Source organism: Hippoglossus hippoglossus, chromosome 7, assembly GCF_009819705.1.
Source record: "Hippoglossus hippoglossus isolate fHipHip1 chromosome 7, fHipHip1.pri, whole genome shotgun sequence".
Taxonomy (NCBI): Eukaryota; Metazoa; Chordata; class Actinopteri; order Pleuronectiformes; family Pleuronectidae; genus Hippoglossus; species Hippoglossus hippoglossus.
Window position 1 is genome coordinate 26,918,544 of NC_047157.1, and position 24,278 is coordinate 26,942,821.

At 43.7% G+C, this 24,278-nt stretch overlaps 1 protein-coding gene across 1 annotated transcript; it reads left to right on the forward strand.

Moving 5' to 3' along the window:
* Positions 1–4,232: 4,232 nt before the first annotated feature.
* Positions 4,233–22,342, forward strand: LOC117765250 (myosin-7B-like). Its single transcript, XM_034591622.1, has 45 exons — positions 4,233–4,332; positions 5,004–5,107; positions 5,439–5,582; positions 5,671–5,827; positions 6,030–6,057; positions 6,219–6,312; positions 6,442–6,534; positions 6,622–6,685; positions 7,212–7,310; positions 7,753–7,856; positions 7,938–8,076; positions 8,559–8,677; positions 8,763–8,912; positions 9,219–9,389; positions 9,485–9,664; positions 10,226–10,358; positions 10,523–10,596; positions 10,754–10,841; positions 11,081–11,198; positions 11,329–11,452; positions 11,541–11,677; positions 11,837–12,007; positions 12,153–12,237; positions 12,663–12,905; positions 12,984–13,160; positions 13,462–13,607; positions 13,741–13,831; positions 13,916–14,073; positions 14,304–14,535; positions 14,745–14,871; positions 15,199–15,317; positions 15,436–15,632; positions 16,513–16,696; positions 17,004–17,169; positions 17,845–17,969; positions 18,058–18,173; positions 18,639–18,825; positions 19,315–19,524; positions 19,640–19,765; positions 19,988–20,078; positions 20,157–20,236; positions 21,204–21,308; positions 21,393–21,488; positions 21,616–21,759; positions 21,864–22,342. Exons 1-45 carry the CDS (start codon positions 4,233–4,235, stop codon positions 21,873–21,875), a joined length of 5,808 nt encoding a protein of 1,935 aa, XP_034447513.1. The 3' UTR covers positions 21,876–22,342.
* The last annotated feature ends 1,936 nt before the right edge of the window (positions 22,343–24,278 follow it).

Consider the following 24,278-nt stretch of genomic DNA (forward strand, 5'->3'; position numbering starts at 1 on the left):
GGGGTTTATGACCTATACTGCGGCCGGCCACCAGGGGGCGATCCAGAGGCTTTGGCTTCCCTTTTGGGAGCTGTCATGTCGTCCATCTTTATCTGCAGTCTGCAGTAAAACACTTAGTTTAGGTGTTTTTGCAAATTTCTGATTGTTTTATTACTTTTTAACATTATTTTATATATATTTAATATTATCATTATTGAATAACTGTTAATGAACGATGATTATGATTCATTCTTTTGTACATTGAGACCATTAATCGTCCTGATGTAGAATAATGAAGACACATCACTATTATCGCCACAGAGAACCTGATAATTCACGGTATGTCTGATATAAATATCCACAGTCGTACGTTGTGATCTGTCGACAGCTGCTGTGAAGCTGTTTCAGAACCTGGCGTCTCCTCCTCTCGTCCTCACGCTGGAAAGGTCCAATGAGTGTTGGACACACATTTCTCGCGAGTTGTGGTTCGAGCGTTCAGCAGCTTCATGTTTCTGTCAACACGTAATCCTGAATCTACAAATATTATGTATCTGCCCCCTGCTGTTTGTTATTGGAACTGTCTTTTTAGTGTTAATTTATGAGTTAAAGTTAAATAAAACTAATGTCCTGCAGTGAATCTGCCTTCTTCTGTTGAAGCTTAAAAAAAATAGTTCATTTAAAGGCTGCAGTTTTGTTTTATCTCAGTTTGTTTTATCTTCCCTGATTTTGATTTAATGTTAATTTTCTGTGACCATTTATAACAAATCTATTTGGAATCTAATGACTTTATGACTATGAATACAGATTCATGTTTTTATTTGTTGAGGAACTTCACCTCATAAATAAAAGTTGAGAGAACAAATAAAAAAAAGATGCCGATACAAAGCACCAAAGCTCAAGAGGAGAACAAACATCGTAAACGTGACAAAAGGAGGATTTGTTAGAGGTCTGCAAAATATGTGTGTGTGTGTGTGTGTGTGTGTGTGGTGTGTGTGTGTGTGTGTGTGTGTGTGCTGCAGGTTGTGTTATTAAGGGTGTGTGAGTCAGTTTTTAAGCTTCACACAAAGTTATCCTGGATTAGAGAGAATCAGCTGGAGAGACAACTGGAGGGAGAGCGAGGGATGGATGGAGGACAAAGAGACGGAGGGAGAGAGCTTCACATAAAACAGAGAGAAACAAACAGAGAGTTACATGTTTGGTTCCTTTCCAAGAGAAAGTCAAAGCTCTCGGTCGATCCCCCGCTCGTCCACTGGAGGCAGCTGGCGGCTGCGGAGGTGTGGAGGGAGAAATATAAACTTTATTTAACAATAAATAAATCCAACAATAAAAGACAAATAAGTGTTTGATATTTGATAAGTAAGAGAACAACACTAAAACTAAAACTGCACTTGTGTAAAAAAACTGGTCTTTGATGACTTTATTTTGCACTTTGCTGTTTTTCTGTTTTAAATATTTTTTTTAAACTTGGGTAAAGTTTTATATCCAACTGTTAATTTTTGAAAATATATTGTTAAATTAATCTACATTATAGATTAACTATATTTAATTTAATTTTTGTTAAAAAGGACATTTCTGGTTTATTACCACCAGAGAAGCTGGGTCCTGACTCGGGGGCGTCGTCCTGACTCGGGGGCGTCGTCCTGACTCGGGGGCGTCGTCCTGACTCGGGGGCGTCGTCCTGACTCGGGGGCGTCGTCCTCCAGAGGCTGAAGGCGGATCCGGGTCCGAACCTTCAGGCACGAGCATCACGGGCGTCCCCAGTCACAGCACCATCACCGTGGGTCTGTCCCATTTCAGAGACTCCTTCAAACATGGCAACAACAAATGTGTTATCCCAGGATTTGTTGTGCGTCGTGATGAAGCCAATAAGCTAATGAACTAATGATCTATGGGGGGGGCTGAGCTGCAGTAATTGCAGCCGCTCGAAGTTGCAGAGATAAGGGCGGGGCCGGCTGTGACCTGATTCAGGGGACGCAGCTCACGTTCAACACTTTGTCCATCATTTCTAAACCTGGTTAACCAAATGGTCATTAATACAAAAACAGACCTAATGAAGAAGGAAACAATTTAACTTTTAGAAACACTTCCCTCAGACATGATGTCTCTACACTGAGTTTCATCCTGTTGTCGTGATTAGATGCAGATTCTCCATCAGAAACACAAAGACAGAGGGAGCGTGAGATTTCAGTCGATAATTAATCTGTTAACAACTTTACATCGTAGATATAATACAATTTAAACAAAAGAAGTAATGAACAATCCTGGTTTAAACAGGAGAGGATGGAGTGAGGGAGAGGTGGAGGTCTGATGACCATAGATGGATGGATGAGTCCATGAGAGAGAAAGAGAGAAGTATGGAGCGACGTGGTGGCTCAGCTTCCATAGATAGACCGGATACAGTAGCTGAGACAGAGGATGAGCACATGTGGCTTTAGTTTTGCCTCTCTGCTTCATTTTGGAATTCCATGACGACCCCATCAGGCCTTTTATGACCGTCCACTGACACCAGCCCCACCAATCAGCTGCAGCGGAGGAGGTCACATGCTGCGGCGACCTTTACAGAGAGGTTATAAAGTGAGGCGAGGCTCTGTTCTATGTTCTTCAGAACTTCCTCACGTATCGTGCTGCAGCAGAGACACTGAATCCACCGCGAGCTTCGGACCAGAACAACCTGACACAGTGAGTACACAGGAATCTGACTCCTCCATCACGTCCACCTCACAAAGTCTCTGAAGACGACAGCATCCGCGAGTCTCAGCGAGGGAAACCGTCCAGAGCGGCGAGGTTAGAGAAGATCCAGAGTCTGATCAGGAATCAAAAAACTGCAGCTGCAAAATCCAAACCTGTCAAATTTATACAACAAAGGCCCAAGAAGTTGGTGATATTTAGAAATACAAAGATGATGCATGACAAACTGCTGCAGCTGCATTATCTTCAGTTTCTCTACGACCTCAATGATTCAGCACTGAATTAACATCATTAGCTTAAATTATGAATTAGTATTTGTGACGTTTGAGTGAAATCTGAGCTGATCTGCTGCATCAAGTCAGATTTGATTGACACAAACAAACAATCACAAACACCTGAAGTTGTCAGATTGAATTTGAAAGCTGTTTAATCCTCATCAGAACTCAGAGGTTTGTGATATCGACTGTATCTAATAATCTATCTTTATAATATCTGTCTATGTTCTGCTCAGATGATGCATTTTATTAAATAACGTTATGATTAGGGATGTTTATAATTAACCACTGATCTACAATAAGAGTTTCCAGTTACACAGTATATATAGTTCGATATAGATATGTGTACATATTAATCTGCATTGCTGGGACGATCTGTGTGAAAGCGTCTATGTGCTGTTGTTTCTGAATCAGGTTATTAACTGTGATTGTTTCATGAAGATAATGTCTTCATCTGTTTGTGTCTTCATCTGTTTGTGTCTTCATCTGTTTGTGTCTTCATCTGTTTGTGTCTTCATCTGTTTGTGTCTTCATCTGTTTGTGATTCCAACTTAAGACCTGATCCCAAAGAGCCAACATCTGCTGTCTGACAGTAAATATCACTGGTTATATTTACTGTGAGGATTTGTGTGGCGGTTGTGTCCGTGTGCGACGGAGGCTCAGGCATGAAAAGACAATAATACAGGGAGAGTCTGCTGTGGCAGCTGCTCTGAGGTCCGGAGGAATGTGTGGAGGTGACTGGGAAACGGCTGCTGGGCCAGTTCGCTGGTTGGTCTTCACGCAGAAGCTAAATAAAGATTCTCAGTGAAAGAGACAAACAGCGATTTGGCTTTTTGACGTTTGAAGATGTTAATAATAATTCTGCTGATGAACAGTTTCTATACTGAATCAAAGCCTGATGAATTTGATCCATTGTTTCCAAAACTGTCAAAACTCATCAATTTACGGACAAATACTCAAATACTGCAGCAGCAAGTGTACAATGCAATGTAACACTATATATATGATTGTCCAGCTGGACGTTTGGTGATTGGTCAAACACGTCCAACATGTGTAGGAAGTGTCTCCGTCCTCACTTTACCTGTCCTCATAAGGGGGCGTGTCAGACGAGCTACTGGGCGTGGACTACGCAAAAACATGACGTCACATGACATCACAACGATGTTAAAGGTTCCTGTTGAGGAGAGAAACACTAAACACACAAGTTGTGGTCTTTGCACAAAGTGCTTCCACACAACTGTGGTTTTGAAATCAAACGTCTGCACCTTTAACGAATCCTCTTGTGCTCAGATGTCTCGGTTCCTGGATTTGGACGAGTTTGGAGAAGCTGCTCGCTTCATTCGTCTCACCAACCTGGAGCAGCTGGCTGCGATGGCCCAGGCTTATGATGGTATGACACATTCATATTTATTCATATTCACTGTACATATCTTCATTTTAAATTAACCTCAGAACTGTGGGTTTCTACCTGTTTCTATTTAAAGCTGCATTTCAACCAAAATACCGACAAAGTTGAGACCCAGGAACGTTTTTCAAGAACTCAGAGGTTGTGTCTGAAAACTACACAACAACACCGAGGCTGTGATAACTGTAATGTACAGGCAGCATTAGTGCGACGCTGTACATTACACTGTAAGAATTCACGGAGCAGATTCAAATCGTGTTGATGTCGACGTTGAAAAAGAGACAAACACTTCAAAATGAGATAAAACGCTGGACTTGACCGTCCCAGTTCGAAGGTTCCTCCGATGGCGGTGGACAGATGTGTCCGTCCAGAGCGAACATGGCTCCACCGGCTGGATCCTTCCCGGTCCAACGTTTCCCATGATTCATTGCGTTCTCTGATTAACTGTTCAAAGAGGCGAAAACGTCAGAAGAATTTATCTTTAAGTGTTAATACTGAACCGAACAGCTTGACGTTAAAACATCTTTTCAACGTTTCTAAACAATCAAAGTTCCCACAGAGGTTCTTAGATCCTGTGGTCGAAATGTAGCTTGTGTGTTTGTTTGTGTGTTTGTTTGTGTGTAGAAATAAAAATAAGTGTGATTCTTTTCTCTCAGGTACGAAGCGTGTCTGGATGCCGGACGAGACTGAAGCGTATGTTGAAGTGGAGCTGAAAGAAGTGAATGGAGACAAGTCCACTGTGGAGACCAAGGACGGACGGGTGGGTTAGTCAGTCAGTTAGTTAGTCAGTTAGTCAGTCAGTTAGTCAGTCAGTCAGTCAGTTAGTTAGTTAGTCAGTTAGTCAGTCAGTCAGTCAGTCAGTCAGTCAGTTAGTCAGTCAGTCAGTCAGTTAGTTAGTTAAACAATTTAATAACAATCACAGGTTTCAGTTTAATGCTGCTCTCTGCGTTTCTCCACATTTATTGGGGAACTGAACTGACTCTTACGTATTAATGATAAACTAATAATCATCATTATGTTGCACTGATCTTTGTATTGATCTTCACACATTGGTCATGTGATCTTCAACCTGGTTGTTTCCTGTGTTTCAGTTTCTGATCGTGAAAGGAGACGACCTCCAGCCCATGAACCCTGCGAGGTTCGACATGTTGGAGGACATGGCCATGTTGACTAATCTGAACGAAGCTTCTGTCCTTTTCAACATGAGGAGAAGATACAGCATGTGGATGATCTACGTACGTATCTGAGTGAACGTCACCGCCCCGACACACTGTCCTTATTCTCACTGTGTGTGTGTGTGTGTGTGTGTCTGTGTGTGTGCAGACCTACTCGGGGCTGTTCTGTGTCTGTGTCAATCCGTACAAGTCGCTGCCGGTCTACTCTCGTCAGGTGGTAAGGGCCTATAAAGGAAGGCGGCGCACAGAGACTCCGCCCCACATCTTCTCCATCGCCGACAACGCCTACACCGACCTGCTGCAGAGTGAGTCTGATTCGACCTTTGACCTCTAACGTTGATGAGGCGTCCTGACCTCACCCGGGGGGGTCAGGCGAGAATTTAATTATCCCACTATTGTCCTATCATGTGGTCATTCAGACGACATATTACCCAGAAGTCACTGCTCTACTCGGAGCTCTTCTGTTCCTCTGCTGGTTTTATTTCATGGCTTCGTTCTCCTCCACAGATCGAGAGAACCAGTCGATGCTCATCACGTGAGTCTCGACCGCAACAGGAGCATTGTTTAAAAGAAGAATGAACCTGTTACATACATTTTTAGTACTTTTCGTTTTTCAGTGATTTTTCTACCTGGACCTGAATGACAATGCATCTGTGTTGTGTGTTGTTGTGTGTTGTTGTGTGTTGCTGTTGTCAGAGGTGAGTCTGGTGCAGGGAAAACAGTCAACACTAAGAGAGTGATTCAGTATTTCGCCATCATCGCTTCTCTGGGAGAAAATGTGAAGAAAGGAGTGAGTCACCTCAACATCTCTTCTCTCTTCACTGTCTCCCTGTATTTTATATATTAATATGAAATTGTATTTTATATAAAACACTGAGTCACATAATGAAACTGTTCTTCTCCGTCTCTGTGTGTTCAGGGATCTTTGGAGGACCAGATCATTGAAGCTAATCCGGCTATGGAGGCGTTCGGCAACGCAAAAACCATCCGAAACGACAACTCCTCTCGTTTTGTGAGTTTCGTGAGGACTGAGGCTTCGTCACTGATGAAAGTTTAATATTTATTATTGTATGGTAACGAGTGTGTGTTTGTGTGGCAGGGAAAGTTCATCAGGATTCACTTCGGGACGACAGGGAAGCTGGCGTCTGCCGACATCGACATTTGTGAGTTTTTAATCAACTTCGGATTCTCTACAACAGCTCTGGAAAAATTGAATTTGTTAAAAGTTGATGTCTCGGCTGTTTCTGGATGTTTGTGTGTTTTTATTTGTGTAGCACCCCCCCACTGCCAAGGACCTGAAACTGCAATACAATACAATAACATTCATATTTTAAACATTTTCAAGTAGCAAGGGAATAGGCCTAACATTTTGATTTAGATTTTTTTATATATTTTTGATTTCATTTCAGAATAATCAGTGTATTTTCTGCAGCCTATTTGATGCACAAATTTACAATGTGATGAAAATAATGTAACTTGTGACCTGAAAGGATTTTAAAGGTCGTAATAGTGGATTAGATATTATCAAGTTTACTGCCTGTTGTTTTCTTAAATGTAGTAAAACTGGTTTAAAATGACAGAAATCAGAAATCTTGCAGCTCTGCATTTATCATGATTCTATTTCCATCGTGCCTGAACGGTCAGATACTAAAATAAAACCTAAGTCGTCCATTTGTTCAATTTGATCAGATCTTCTGGAAAAATCCAGAGTCGTGTTCCAACAGCCCGGAGAGAGGAGCTACCACATCTACTACCAGATCCTGTCCAATCACAAACCAGAGCTACAAGGTAACCCCGCCCACTGATATAACCTGTCCAATCACAAGCCAGGATCACCACCTACAAATAATGTTATTAATCTCATTAACATTCACTGATATTCATATTTTTATATCAAAACTTACTGAACAACTAAAAATCAGAACCAATCACGGGTCAGTCTGAGCTGTCAATCACGATGTCTCAGCTCGTTTGTATATCATCAAATAATTCAAACTAAACTGATCAGAAACATGAACAAACATCAGTTTGATAAGAACGACCTGAAATGACAGAAACCTTCTTTGACAAACATTTATTTATCGTGGATTTGGATTTTTTAGTTGGACCAAACTAAAAAAGTCTGCTCACATGGAGGAGGCGGGACCTGTACTGCAACCAGCCACCAGGGGGCGATCCAGGTGCTTTGTTATTGAGATGCTGTAATATTTGTGCTTGTGGGTTGTTGCAGACATGTTGCTGGTGACCACCAACCCCTACGACTACCACTTCTGCTGCCAGGGTGAGACCAAGGTGGACAGCATCAACGACGGGGAGGAGCTGAAGCTCACTGACGTAAGTAACCTTTGACCTCAGAGAGACGCACAGGCCCCGACGTCACGCTAACCCTGACCTCTGACCTCTGCCTGTGTGCAGCACGCCATGGACACGCTGGGCTTCACTCCTGAAGAGAAGTACGGCTGCTATAAGATCGTTGGCGCCATCATGCACTTTGGTAACATGAAGTTCAAGAAGAAACAGAGGGAGGAGCAGGCCGAGGCCGACGGCACCGAGAGTAAGAGCAGCCTCAGGAGAGCTGTGGATACACAACACTGCAGGAAGACACACAAAACACACAAACATGGAGACACATCTGTCCAATATTCATCTTATCTCATCATTAAAGAGGTTTTTCCATCTGGCACTCACACATAGACACAAACTGTTTTTTATCTGTCATTTATTTGGCTGTTTTCACTTGGATTTAAAAGTCTGATCGGGGAAGTGGCGTCAAATAATAATAACAGGCTCTATTTTCCAGTCTCGTCTTTTTCGCCAATCAAACATGAATTGAATTGAAGTCGGTCAAAATCATTAAAGACATCTGTTATTTATTTACCACGATATTTATGAATGTGTTTTTGTCACTCTTAAGTTTTAAACATCATGAAATAAAGTCCCTGTACCTGAGAATTCAAACTGTAAGTCACTGTACATCCATTCCTGTTGACTGTTATATTATACTGTGTAAAAGTACATGACGTGTGTTGTGTGTAGGTGAGGATAAGGCAGCCTATCTGATGGGCATCAGCTCTGCCGACCTGCTGAAGGGCCTCCTGAACCCCCGCGTCAAGGTCGGAAACGAGTTCATTGTGAAAGGACAAACTGTGGAACAGGTAACCAGATCTTTTTCATACTCTGTCACACTAACTTTAAAACACTGAGTCCATCTGCTGATTGTATTTGCTTGTCTCTGTGCAGGTTAACTTTGCAGTTGCAGCCCTGGCTAAGGCCACGTACGACCGCATGTTCAAGTGGTTGGTGAGTCGTATCAACTCGTCCTTATACACCCCGCTGCCTCGTCAGTACTTCATCGGAGTCCTCGACATCGCCGGCTTCGAGATCTTTGAGGTAAAGAAGAGAGAAGGACAGAAACATCCCGTCGAGATACAAAAGTTCCTTCAAATACAAAATATCTATAGATTTCTGGATTTAAATCCTGTGTTTACTGTGCAGGTGTAGAACTGGTTAGTCCTGGAGCTGCATCTCTTAAGTCCTGAATTAGTTTAGTTTTTTTTAGAAGTTGCCTTGTGTTTCTCATCTTTGTCTTGAGCTTGATGTCCTGAGCCCGTTGCTCGGACCGATGATCCTTCATATTTCTACAGGGAAAACATGTCTGTGATGCTGAACCACAAACATGTTTCTGTCTTTCTGCAGTTCAATAACTTTGAGCAGCTGTGCATCAACTTCACCAACGAAAAACTGCAGCAGTACTTCAACCACCACATGTTCATCCAGGAGCAGGAGGATTACAAGATGGAGGGGATAGAGTGGACCTTCATCGACTTCGGTTTGGACTTACAGGCCTGCATCGACCTCATAGAGAAAGTGTGTTTGTGTGTGGGCAAACAAATCTGCAGTCATATCGTTGAATAAAGGTTTAGCATCGCCTTTATGAAAATAATCCCTGATTCTGTGTGTAGCCCATGGGTATTCTGTCCATCATGGAAGAGGAGTGTATGTTCCCCAAGGCCACGGACCAGAGCTTTAAAACCAAACTCTATGACAACCATCTGGGGAAGTCGCCCAACTTCCAGAGGCCAAGGCTGGACAAGAAGCGCAAATATGAGTCGCACTTCGAGGTGGTTCACTATGCTGGAGTGGTGCGTATCAGCCCATATCGTTCCTTTGCACCAGTTGAATTGTTAATACAGATGCGTTGATTGATAGAAAAACAAGTAAATATGAATGTTTTTGCAAACTGATCCATTACAGCGGACATGTCTCCATCACATCTTCTGTGACAATCATTGGTGAAATTAAAGTAAACATGCAGTTTATGATTTTGGAGGAGCCATAAGAAATATCTCCATGTTGAATATGGACAGACGTAGAAATTACGTTACAATTACTGTTCTGCTATTGTTCTTTTTGTACCAACACTTCCAGATATGAAAGAGTTTGATTCCAGAACTAAAAGTTAGATTTTTCCACTACATCTGAAGAACTGTGAAGGTTCAGCAAAGCACAATAACGATGTATTTTTTATTTTGAAGAGCTTGATACACAAAAGAACAAAAATGACATGGCGTCCCTCAAGGCTCTATGCTCGGGCCTCTTCTTTTCAGGATCTTTAGGCTCCCACTAGCTAAGATTACGGAAACAACCCAACATCACAAGATGGAATAGATTCAAAGAGAAACTAATCTGTGTTTTGATTTTAGGTGCCGTACAACATCACAGGCTGGCTGGATAAAAACAGAGATCCTCTGAATGAGACGGTGGTGGTTCTGTTCCGGAAATCCTCCAACAAGCTGATGGCTAAACTTTTTGAGAACTACATCACCACTGAGATGGGTAAATAGACAAAGATTTCCCACAGGTTCAAGTACTTCACAAAACCCAGAGGCTGCAAATGTGAAAAAATAAATAAATATAGATAATATAATATAAATAAAGAAAGAGGTGTGAGGTGACACTGTGGACGAATAGTAAACTGTTTGTTTGTGATGTGGTTTCAGCCTCTGATCCGAAGTATGAAACCAGACACAGGAGGAAAGCAGCTTCCTTCCAAACAGTTTCACAGTTACACAAGGTGAGCTGTTGCAGAACATACTCACAACAGATTACAGTACGTTTGGGTTTTGGTTCTTCAACAACCTCCTCGACTGGCTGTGATTGGTTGAGACTCTCGACACTCGACCCACCTCATAGAAGTCTACAGCTCTTTGTCTTTGTGTGTTTGAATCCAGGAGAATCTTAAGAAGCTGATGGCGAACCTCCGCAGCACTCAGCCTCACTTCGTCCGCTGCATCATCCCCAACGAGACCAAGACTCCAGGTAACCAAACACCCAGTGGGGAGGCGTCATGTTTTCAGGTTGTCTGTCCGTCCGTCTCATTCTTGTATCGCCTTGAGGGAATTCCTTCGTGGACGATCTGGAGATGACCCTGGTCAATATGAGGAAACAAAACATATTTAGCCTGAAACTGCACTGGTTGGTGGAGGCAGAGAGCTGCAGTAGAGATCTTCTTGATGCTGTTGCTGGAGATGATTCAGGTGTTTCCATGTGATTTCCAGGTGTGATGGATCCTTTCCGGGTCCTCCACCAGCTGAGGTGTAACGGAGTCCTCGAAGGGATCAGGATTTGCAGGAAGGGCTTTCCCAACCGCATCCTGTACGCTGAGTTCAGACAGCGGTGAGTCCGAAACCGAACACAGAAACACAAGCTGCTGTTTCAGTCCGGTCTGTGCGTTGATACCTCGAGTATTTACAGCTGATTTTCAAACCTTCAGTTAATCCATGTGCACGTTTGTCTGGTTTCCAAGTTATCGCATCTTGAATCCTTCTGCGATTCCGGAGGATTCCTTCGTGGACAGCAGGAAGGCCGTGGAGAAACTACTGGGCTCCCTGAACATCGACCACACCCAGTACAAGTTTGGACACACTAAGGTACAACACAGATATTCTGAGTAATCGATTCTGCTGTTACCAGAACTTACTTTAAACATGATCTGTTTTATTCCACTCTGCTCCTCAGGTATTTTTTAAGGCCGGTCTGTTGGGTCTGCTGGAGGACATGAGGGACACTCGTCTGTCTGAGATCCTCACCGTCGTCCAGGCCATGTGCAGAGGGAAGCTGATGAGGAAACAACGAGAGAAGCTGATACTGCAAAGGTCAATATGATGAGGGATCGAGAATCATATCACTCAGAGAGTTTTGTATCCGGTTTATCGACTTAATCCTCCCGGGAAAGAAAAATCTGTGTGTGCTTTCGAGAAATGTCGCCCGTCTGTGATAAAAACACAGTTGTCGTCTTTATTTCTTCTTTTCAGGGAGGCTGTGATAGTGATCCAGTTCAACCTCAGAGCTTTCTTCACAGTGCGGACTTGGCCGTGGATGATGCTGTTCTATAAGCTCCGCCCCCTGCTCAGGAGCGCCCAGGTGGAGAAAGAACTGGCTGCTCTGAACGAAGACTTCACCAAACTCAAAGATGCCTTCGACAGGTCTGTTCACCCGCCCGTCTGTGGGCAGTAAAATCACACTGGGACAATCGTACACGATGGAAGATGTTTGGGTTCTAGTTTGTTCCTCTCCTCGCTCTCTCCTCTTTTCGCTCTGTCACTTTGGTTCGTTGTTTTTCTTCTTCAGGTCGGAGGTGAAGCGTCAGGAGGCCGAGGTGAAGCAGGTGGATCTGGTTCAGGAGAAAAATGACCTGTCTCTGCAGCTCCAAGCTGTAAGTCGCACTGCAACATGCTGAGACATCACAAATCCTCTGTGTCCTCTCACCTTGGGTTTACACCTGGATGTTATTTCGAGGAAAAACATTATTATAAATATAAATGCTGATGTTGTTTTGGCCTGTTAGTAAAATGATAAACAATAATCTGCCTGCAGAGATAAACTCCTGCTTTTAACCACACGAGTCTCGTGTATCCTGCGTCGCTGCTCGGCCCTAAACAGTTGATCAGCCTAAGAAATAACACAATAGATGAATTTGGAATAAAATACATTTTAATAAATCAAACATTTCATAAATCTTGTTCACTAATTAATGTCACGTCATAATTTAATAACTCCTTTAATTAGCTGATCCCTTGTAAACTCATCCTTTCTTTAAAATGTCTAAAATGTATGTTTTTGTCCATCCCATCCACCCAGGAGCAGGACAACCTGTCGGATGCAGAGGACCGCTGCAATCAGCTGATCCAGTCCAAAGTCTCTCTGGAGTCCAAGCTGAAGGAGATGCAGGAGCGGCTGGAGGACGAGGAGGAGCTGACCGCCACACTGACGTCCAAGAAACGCAAACTGGAGGAGGAGACGATATCGCTGAAGAAGGACGTGGACGATCTGGAGATCACCCTGGCTAAAGTGGAGAAGGACAGACACGGACTGGAGAACAAGGTGCGTCAGGTTGAAGACCTTCCGTCTGATGATGTCTGGAGTCGATCAGTTTAAATAATCGTTCCTCTTTCCCTCCAGGTGAAGAACTTGTCCCAGGAGATGTGTGTTCTGGACGAATCGATAGCGTCTCTGTGCAGAGAGAAAGCCGCCCTGCAGGAAGCTCATCAAACGGCTCTGCACGACCTTCAGGGTCAGGAGGACAAATGTAACATGTTGGCCAAAGCAAAAACTCGACTGGAGCAGCAAGTGGACAATGTAAGAAAAGACAAATAGAAACTGTACAAACATAAAATCAGCCTGTGCACGTGATGGTCTAGAACATTTTTAGTTTCCTAACACTCTTCCTATACGTGTTTGCAGTGTTGATATTCCCTCATCTCTTTTACGATGCACTGTTTTAAAGTCCTCTCCTAAAATCTCTCGAGAACCCATTAGAATCTCCCAGAGGGCCACTGGGACCACAGATGGTTTAAAGTGTAGGATCTAAAGTGTTGGTCAGAGGCTCCGTGAGTTGGTTCTCTGGTTTCTTACTGCTGCTCTCCTCTCTTACCTGCAGGTGGAAGGTTCCTTGGAGCAGGAGAAGAAGGTAAGGATGGATCTGGAACGAACCAAAAGGAAGCTGGAGGGGGATCTGAAGCTGTCCGTGGATTCATTGAAGGAACTGGAGATCCAGAAGGAAGAGTTGGATGAGAGACTGAGAAAGTAACTTGTTCATTCAACCATTCAGTAAACGCAGAACTTCTGTCTTAGTTAAAGAATAATTTCTCCACAAGGACTCAACTGATTAGTTTTCTCTTGCTCTTTCCTTGTCTGTGTCTCTTCACACTTCCTAAAGGAAGGACCAAGAGTTGATCCAGCTTCAGTCCAAAATGGAGGATGAGCAGAGTTTGGTGGCTCAGCTTCAGAAGAAAGTCAAAGAGCTTCTGGTTGGTTCAGGCAGATCCAGAATAGGATTTATTTTGCGTCACCACTGCTACGGGAGTGAACTGTGTCTGTGATTGTTCCCCCAGACTCGCATTGAGGAGCTGGAGGAGTCGCTGGAGGCGGAGCGGGCGTGGCGCGCCAAAGCCGAGCACCAGAGGAACGACATCGCCAGAGAGCTGGAGGAGCTGGGAGAGAAGCTGGAGGAGGCGGGAGGAGCCTCTGCTGCTCAGATCGCCCTCAACAGGTCAACACTTACATTAATGCTTCACTGATCAATACCTTTGTATTAACAAGGACATACATTTCTCAGCATTTGGCAGCTACAGCTCATTTATTTTCTCGGAGTTGGTGGAAATGTTCACCATAAAAACTTTAGAAGATGATTATTTGTTGAGCTGTTTTCCACTGTAGCATTTAATCAGCTAAACTCATGTGCCACCGCCCGTTAGCGCTGATTAGCTCTGTGTCCAACAGGAAGCGAGAGGCAGATTTCCTGAAGATGCGGCGGGATCTGGACGAGGCGGGGCTTCACCACGAGACCACGGCCGCCACCTTGAGGAAGAAGCACTCGGACACGGTGGCGGAACTCGGCGAGCAGATCGACAATCTGCAGAGAACCAAACAGAAACTGGAGAAGGAGAAGACGGAGTTCAGACTGGAGGCCGACGACCTGGCTTCTAACGTGGAGCAGCTGTCCAGAGCCAAGGTAAAAACCACTCAAGGATTGAGTGATTACATTTTGGTGGTCAAAGGTCAAGGTCAGGGTGGCAAAATGTTTGGCCTCTTGAACTTCTAAAGTCTGACTTTAGGTGTGTGTGTGTGTGTGTGTGTGTGTGTGTGTGTGTGTGTGTGTGTGTGTGTGTGTGTGTGTGTGTGTGTGTGTGTGTGTGTGTGTGTGTGTGTGTGTGTGTGTAGGGAGCCGTAGAGAAGATGTGCAGGGTTTATGAGGACCAGCTGAATGAGAGCCGGAGCAAAGCTGAAGAGCTGCAGAGACAACTGACAGAAGTCTCCACTCAGAAAGCACGAGCGCAAACCGACATTGGTAGGACACGCACGCGCACACACACACACGCACACACACACACACACACACACACACACACACACACACACACACACACACAAACATGCAGAGATGGCCAAAGATACATCCAAAGGTATTAAATAAACACCTGTATTTTTGTATTTGAAAAAAAAGTAAAAGCACGAAATCACATTGCAAATATATGTACAATATATACATATGTACAAATACATATGTACAATTATAAATTATTAAATTATTATGAATTAAATGAATAAAAACACAGAAACATCTCTGAGATTTCTGACAGAAGGAGGTTGAACTCACCTGACGTTGTTTTTGCAGCTGAATTCAGCCGTCGTCTGGAGGAGCGGGAAGCTATGATTGGTCAGCTTCAGCGCTCGAAGGCGGGGGTTTTCCAGAACTCCGAAGATATGAAGAGGCAGCTGGAGGAGGAGAACAAAGTAACACGGAACCGTCATTTCACTGCTCCACCACCAGAGAGCGTTTGACTCTCAGATCGTAATGAGCTCGTTTCTGTGACGGACTTGTTAAAGCAGCAGGTGGACGTTTGTGTTTCAGGCTCGTGCAGCACTGGCTCACTCTGTGCAGTCGACCCGTCACGACTGCGGCCTCCTCAGAGAGCAGCTGGAGGAGGAGCAGGAGGCCAAGGCTGAACTGCAGAGGGCGCTGTCTAAGGCCAACAGCCAGGTGGTTCAGTGGAGAGCCAAGTACGAGACAGAGGCCGTGATGAGAATAGAAGAGCTGGAGGAAGCAAAGTAAGACCAAGCTGCTGCTGCCCTCACTGTTCAGAGACTGTAAATAAAGATGAAGTAACAGCTCCACAAAGGTGTGTGTATCGCCCCCTGGTGGCTGGATGCAGGTTATAAAACCTGCCTTATTTATGTGTTTAGGGTCGTTCTTATCACACTGATGTAACAGGCTGAGATGAGCTCAGGCTGACTCTGGATTGGTCAGGTGTATGTATGTATGTATTTGTGTTGTCTGAACGATGGCAGGATTCGTATCCAAGATATTTTGGCTTAAATGAAGCAGTATTTTAGATTTAAAATATTTGAACTGAGTTTAAACTGTTTCTTCAATCATGGTCTTTATTTGTGATACATCGGGTTCCATTCAATTAAATTGTGACCCAAAACAACCTGTGGGAAAACGTCATCTACACATCAGATATTAACATGTAGTGATCATAATCCTGCTCCCAGAGGATGATCCCTGACTCTGAGCAGAGAGAGGAGAATCATCTGTTTATCTATCAATCTATCTATCCATCTATCCATCTATCCATCTATCTATCCATCTATCCATCTATCCATCTATCCATCTCTCTATCTCTCTATCTATCTATCAATCTATCTATCCATCTATCCATCTATCTATCCATCTATCCATCTCTCTATCTCTCTATCTATCTATCAATCTATCTATCCATCTATCCATCTCTCTATCTCTCTATCAATCTATCTATCCATCTATCCATCTCTCTATCTCTCTATCTATCTATCAATCTATCTATCCATCTATCCATCTCTCTATCTCTCTATCTATCTATCTATCTATCTATCCATCTATCCATCTCTCTATCTCTCTATCTCTCTATCTATCTATCTATCTATCTATCTTGTTTGTTGTTTGTAGGAAGAAGTTGGTTGTCAAGCTGCAGACTAATGAAGAGGCTGTGGAGGCGTCTCAGGCCAAATGTTCCTCGCTGGAGAAAACCAAACTGAAGCTACAGACAGAGATGGAAGACCTGGTGGTTGAACTCGAACGCTCCAACTCTGCTGCTGTGGCTATGGACAGGAAGCAGCGTAACTTTGACAAGGTTTGTCGACAACACAACCGATAAGAGATCAACAGTTCCAGAAGTAAAAATGTCAGTAATTTTATGAATAGAGATTTTGATTATCGTTCGTAATATTTTAACCATCCAAGGTAGAACTACTACAAGCTACGAGATTGTGAAATGATGTTATATTCTCCTGTAGAAGACACAAGTCTGTTTGATATGAGTCTGTCACGATTCATCTCCTAGCTGTTTGATTAGGATTGTTCTGTAAATAATGTGATTCATCTCCTCCAGAAGCTCAGAAGCTAGCGTGTGTGTGTGTGAATCTTTTTGTTCGACACAGTTGTTGAGCGACTGGAAGCTGAAGTTTGAAGAGTGTCAGTTGGACTTGGAGTCGTCACAGAAAGAGTCTCGCAGTCTGAGCACCGAGCTCTTCAAACTCAAGAACTGTTACGAAGAAGCTCTGGACCATCTGGAGACGGTTAAACGAGAAAACAAGAACCTACAAGGTTTGTCCGTCTTCTCCTCCCATCGTAGCCACATGTGACCTGCTGCTCCAGATGGTTTCTTACCACGAAAAGGGCAGGTGCTTTCAAATTGAACCAGGTGATTGGACGAACCGTCTGTCTATCATCTTTATCGTTCATGGACTGAAACCAGTCGAGATGAGAGCAAAGAACTTCAGTGTCATTCTTTGCTTGTTTTTCAATGAACAAAAATTATCTACAGTTGCTATACAACTAATGCTACAGTAGCATTTATGCTAACCTTTCCTCACCAACCTTCACACCCATAGGCTGTAAATAAAGAGGGACGATATGACAGCGGCCAAAAGTGAAGGCAAAGCATCTTGAGTCTCGTGTCTGGCTGCAGTATAGGTCATAAACCTGCCTCCTCCATGTTAGCAGATGGGACATGGACCAAACAAAAAAATCAAAGTAGACATTTAATAAATGTTTGTCAAAGTTGGTTTCCACCTTTCAGGTCGTTCTTATCTCACTGATCCCTTTTTTCTGATCAGTTTGGTTTGAATTAGTTATTTGATAATAAAAAACAGGCTGAGACTTCATGATTGACAGCTGAGACCGACTTGTGATTGGTCCAGCGTTTGTATCGATTCCATGGTCCAAATATCTGTGATTGATTTAAAAATCGAATTGAGTGAATGATTGTTTTGATTCCAGACGAGATCCTTGACCTGACAGACCAGATCGGTCATGGAGGGAAGACCATCCATGAGCTGGAGAGGATGAAGAAGATCCTGGACGTGGAGAAGAGCGATATCAGAGCAGCTCTGGAGGAGGCAGAGGTAACTGACTAACCAGCTGTAGATATCCAGTAACACTCTACCAGCTCGACTGTTAACGTCAGTAACTGTTTACCAACCAACCAACCAGGGCAGTCTGGAGCACGAGGAGAGTAAGACACTGAGGGTTCAGATGGAGCTGCAGCAGGTGAGGACTGAGATCGACCGCAAGATCGCAGAGAAAGACGAAGAAATCGACATCCTCAGGTAAGAAATATACAGAATGAAGTAACAGACTCAGTGTAGCAGAGGAATACCGACCAATCAGAGGCTAGAAAACTTTAGACCCTACAACTAACCAGTAAAAGGCCGGACAGATTGAGGTCCATCCATCATCATCTATAACGCTTATACTTTTGAGGGTTGCGGGGGAGCTGCAGCCACTCCCAGTTGACACTGGGCCAGAGGCAGCTCACCAGTGTATCACAGAGACAAACAACCATTCACACACATCTACGGTCAATCTAGAGTCTCCAATCAACCTATCGTCACTCTGCATGAACTGTGGGAGGAAGCTGGAGAAAAGACAGACACAGGGAGAACATGCAAACTCCACACAGAAAGATCCCAATTCACAATCTGTGAGAGTGCAAACCTCTGCACCACCGTGCCGCCCACAGGTTGAGATACCAAATTTAAAACCGTAAAGAAAATTCTGGTGTTTTCCACCAGGCGGGGCAACCAGCGTTCCCTGGATACCATGCAGGCCAGTTTGGAGGCGGAGGTTCGAAGTCGCACTGAGGCCGTTCGTCTGAAGAAGAAGATGGAGGCTGACCTGAATGAGATGGAGGTTCAGCTGGGACACGCCAACAGACAGGCGGCTGAGAGCCAAAGGATCATCCGACACCTGCAGACGCAGGTAACTGCAAATTAACCTCAAAACAAAATACTGAAGGTTTGTGATTCTTAAGCAGCTTTAGTTGTGTTGTTGTAATACGTCCTCTGAGCAGCAGACAGGCTGGGGCTAGCTGGTTAGCATGCTAACTTCAGTAGAAGCAAAGAAGTGATTGAAATATAAGAAAACCAGTGTTAACCTGGTGATGTTTTCACCTCTGTAGACAGAACTTGATGAATGAAAGGATGAAGTTTGATGCTAAACCCACATTTCTGAAAGATTTGTAAGTAATTTGTTAGCAACTAATGCAAATGTTAGCTATGTTACAAGAGCAAAAACTTTCAAACACCTTTAAATCCATCCATCCATTGTCTTCCGTTTATCTGGGCTCGGGTCACAGAGGTATATCCCAAGCCTGATTGAAGGAGCAATGGTTCTACTCCGAGCTTCCAGATGTCTGAAATCCTCACCTCCTAAGTCTAATATTTAATTATTAAAAAATATGTGTCCCAGGTTAAAGAGCACCAGGTGGAGCTGGAGGATAAAGTCCATTTGACCCATCAGCTGAAAGAACAGATCCTCCTGTTGGAGCGACGCTGCTCTCTGATGACGGCGGAGGAGGAGGAGCTCCGTATGGTTCTTGAGCAGAACGACCGGGCCCGCAAGATGGCCGAACACGAGTTGCTGGAGGTTGTAGAGAGAGTGAACATGCTCTCCACACAGGTGAGATTCCCCTGAGGGTTTGGTGGGAACTGGCTGATCGTCGATAAACTCACTGATTAACTCACAGCTTGATCGATCGGTGACTGATTTCATGTCGGCTTCCTGTTCCTTGTAGAACTCCGGTCTGATGAACCACAAGAAGAAGATGGAGGCTGATCTGTCCGTGCTGACAGGAGAGGTGGAAGAGGCCATACAGGAGAGGCGCAGCTCTGATGAGAAAGCAAAGAAGGCCATCACTGATGTCAGTACTGACTCATAACCTCTGACCTTTTACTTCTGACCAAACTAAAACTAACACAATCTGTTTTTTTCCTGTGTTTTCTTGTCGTCTCTTTTCTTCTTGATGGAAAGTTGTTAAGTCGTACAGATCAACTGTCATGCTGCTGTAGAGAATTCTTGGAATGTATGTATATATGTATTTATGCAGTATATAGATGTACTGTATATGTATATGTTCCTCCAGGCAGCTCTGATGGCGGAGGAGCTGAAGAAGGAGCAGGACAGCAGCGGCATGTTGGAGAGAATGAAGAAGAACATGGAGTTGACAGTGAAAGGTACAAAAACGACACTAACGCTGCTAAAGACCCTTCGTCTCCTGATGTTCCTGCAGATGACAGATTTGTGTTTGACAGACCTGCAGGTGAAACTGGATGAGACGGAGCAGATGGCGCTGAAGGGAGGAAAGAAACAGCTTCACAAGCTGGAGACGAGAGTGAGTGATTACAAAAAAACTCATTCTGAGACGAACAGGAAGGAATAATTAAACATTATCAAAAAGGTTTTCATGTCTGTGAAGTACACAGCAAGAGTCAGTTATTAGCCTAGCTTAGCATAAATACTAGAAGCAGTTACACCGGACTAATCTCTGTGTTGTGTTAACGCTTGACGGTGGACGTGGCCAAAGCGTGTTGACCGTCATAAAGACAACATTCACAGTTTTAGGCTCGGAACACACAACATACAACAGCTTTCATTGTAATGTGCTATGCTAGCTGCCACTGCGATGCTAAAGAGAAGTATACGGGAAATAAAACCACAACCAGATGAACACACACCAGGTTCATCAGCTGCCTCCTCTTCCACATTAACGGGATTTGATTGGAAAAAGCCTTGTGTGTTTCTTTAAACACATGAAAAGTTGAGCTCTTCTCAACTATGCATTGTGAACAACACGATGCAACACAACACGATGCAACACAACACGATGCAACACAACACGATGCAACACAACAGACGTGGACTTCAGGCAGAGGGCGACTTGACTTATAACGTCAGTAAACATTCAGGAGTTTCTGTCTCAGTCTCTAGTTTCAAGTCTTCTTCAAACAGCTGATGTTCATTTAGTAAATTATGATCATTTAGAGTCAAACAGACCATAAAGCACCAGATGTATTGGGGGGTGGATAATGTGTGATTGACAGCTAGTACCGTCCAATGGGTGCAGGTGTAGGTGGGCGTGCAGTGTCAGCAAACTCTCAGTCAGGCTCCACCCACTGCTCCTCCTTATATGGTAACTTCTGGTTACAAAAAAACAAAATGGCGCTGAACAAAATGTGAAACTGAGGCTTCAGAACAGCAGCTCACAAACCGATGGGTGACGTCACAGTGGAGACACTTAGCAGGTAACAGCTAACAGATGTAAACAGTATCAATAAATCAAGTGACCTGTGTATTTGCAGGTGAGGGAGCTGCAGACGGAGCTGATGGTGGAGCAGAAGAAGAGTGACGATTATCAGAAAGGAGTCCGTCGCTACGAGAGAAGAGTCAAAGAGCTGACGTACCAGGTTCGATCCCCTGCTTCCCTCCTCGTCGTACAGACCTTCTGTTGGGTCTGTGGTGTTTACTGGTTTCTCTCTGTGTTCCTGCAGACGGAGGAGGACAGGAAGACTCTGCTCAGGATGCAGGAGCTGGTCGAGAAGCTTCAGACCAAAGTCAAGAGCTGCAAGAGACAAGCTGAGAACGCTGTGAGCACTTTTATCATAATGTCGTCTTGTCAAAAGTCAAACACAATAAATACACGAGGCAGAGCTGATTGTGAGTGTTAAGTTTTAACTGTTAATCCCAGCTGCTGTGGCTCTGTTTGTCCACCAGGAGGAGCAGGTGAGCGGTACCACGGTGCGTTTCAGGAAAGTCCAACACGAGCTGGACGACGCCGAGGAGAGAGCTGATATCGCAGAGACGACGGTCAACAAGCTGCGCATTCGAACCCGCGAACAGACCACCAAGGTCGCCGTGGTGAGTCGCACACTCAGCCGTTTAATTTTGTAGCTTCAAGAAAATGTTTTGCGTCCACGTCCTGTAAAAGTTGAGTGATTCTTATCTGCTGTGTTTCTCTGCAGATCACTGAATGAAGCTCCTCTGACTCTACAGACGCCATCGGTGTGTTTCTGGTGTTCGTGGCGTCTCTGATGTTTGATTGCTGTGTTTTCGTGTGATGTGTTTGTGTTGTATAATCCAGGATCACGACTTAAATCGGCATCATCTACTGATGACGTCCATGTCAGTCGGTTTCTATGATTCTCCACTGCAAAGCATTTGAGTGAACTGATTTGTACAGGAAGTGTCGAAGGCAGCGAGAACGTACGAGATCAGCAGCAGAGTCACGTTTACGGGTTTGTTGGGCACCAAGGTTTAAGCAGTGAGTTCACGCAGCTACAGATAAAGAACATGTGTCAGTCAGACCAGTGACTGTAAATATAGACAATATGACACCTCCCAAAAATTAAGTCAAACGATCTCGATCGTAAAATGGTAACGCCCATATTTTGGCTTCATTTTTGTTCAACAGGAGGAAGTGGAAACATGTCATTGATCATCTGTATATATATATATATACAGTCATTTATCGTCTGTATATACAGACATTGGTCAGGCCCTGTTCAAACCTGGTATCAACATAATTCTCAGGTGATCTTTTTATCATTATTTTCTGTCATGCAAAACATTTCGTACCTTGTTTCCATTGGCGAAGTTGTTGTTTTTAACCGACATGCAGCAGTGAATTAAATGAGAAGAAGAAGAAATCAAAACAACACAGACTGGTGTTTTCCAGTCAAACCAAATCAGTCAAGATGTTTGATTGTGATTTCTCTTTAGGCTTTTAGAAAGTTTGAGACTTCGTCAATAGAGACGACGTGTTTGTTGCAAACTGAACTTCCTCTTTCACAGAGGATGTCAGCAGGCGATCTTTAAGTGTGGCCACGTTAATGTGGACTGAGGCATCAAATCTCAATGCGTCCTCGAGTTACGACTTGTGATTAGATAACCCGAGACACACAACTGAAATAAAGCACCTTTAAATCTGAATTAAAGGTAGGGTTGGTCATTTCTTTTTATTTGTATAAATCCTCATCACGTTCCGATAGCATCAATAAATAAAGTTGTCTGAAAAAACTGTAAATGTCTGTGGCCCTCGCAGGACGGTAATAATCATTTCATTCAAACCGAATGAACTGATTGGCTGGCGTACCTGTCAGTCACTAGTTGGTGAGCGAGTCACGGAAAAATAGTTTTCTAGCTTCTATCAGGCAGTGGGCGTTCCTGTGTTTTGGGGCGGAGCTTTGATGAGAGGGGGTGCAGTAAGTCGGTGAAACCTGCTGTTGCTTTTCCAGGATGTACAACCCCAGCTTGTGTTGTTGTATTGACCGTGAACCGGATTACTCTCTGGTGTTAGAATCTCTGTGGTGAACACACTGAGATCAAATCTGGTGTTTAGCCTCTTGTAGCTTTTAGCTTCGAGTTGACTGTTCAGCTGCCAATAGAAAACTGCAGGCAGCTGAAATAAAGAATAAATAAAAAGACAACACGAGAGCAGACACAGTCAGAGCAGCTGGAGAGGATCCTTCAGCAGCTGAAGAGCCTGATGTTCCTTCAGGAGGTGGAGACCAAACACTGAGATGAAAGAGAGGAAACACCACAATGTGTATCTGACGTCTGGATGTGAACGAATAATGTTGTTGCTAACAAATGAGTCACAACTACTTTATAAACCAAAGATACATCAGAAGTGAATCTATGAGTTTTCCTGTTTTCAGTCTGTACATCTGATCTGAATATTGACGTGTGGGTTTTACTCTAGTTGGTGATTTTTCTCAGTGTAGTAAAGAAAAAATAAAAAGGTTTGTGTCTGACGTCTTTAACTTCATTGTCTACAACACAGAACATCTCCACCTGTGACACACGACATGTTTCCATTTGTAAATCGCTGTTTTCAAACAAAAACTGAGAAGTGTGGATGTGATCACTTCTTACAGCTCCCTCTACAGGAAGTTACTGTTACTGTCGTCAGATTGATTGAGTGGGCCGATCATATTTAATTTTAATGGCACTTTTTTGTTTACTTCAGATTTAGTCAGTGAAGCCACATTCGTAGTCCTGGAAACTTCAAGGAACTAAAGGTTTTCTCCCGACTATATTTCCACTGTGGTGATTGAAATGGTGTAATCATCTCTCATACTTTACTTTCAGTGTTTCAAAATAGAGGCTGAAATTAAATGTCCCGCCCCAAAGGTTCCTGTACTCTGGGAAAGAACTTCCTCCAAGATCAGGAGGCTTTTTTCAGCAGTAGAAAACTTTATTTAGACCCGAGTTCCTCCAAAGATTCCTGGGTAAAGTTCCTATAGCAGACGTAAAGGTACAAAAAGGGCCGGAGGAGGTTTTTAGGGTCGAGCCTCTCTAAACCTCAACAGACGCAGTGACGTACGAACGCGTTTGTCTTTACGAAGCAGAGTTTAAAGAGAAAAAGGTTCAGTTTG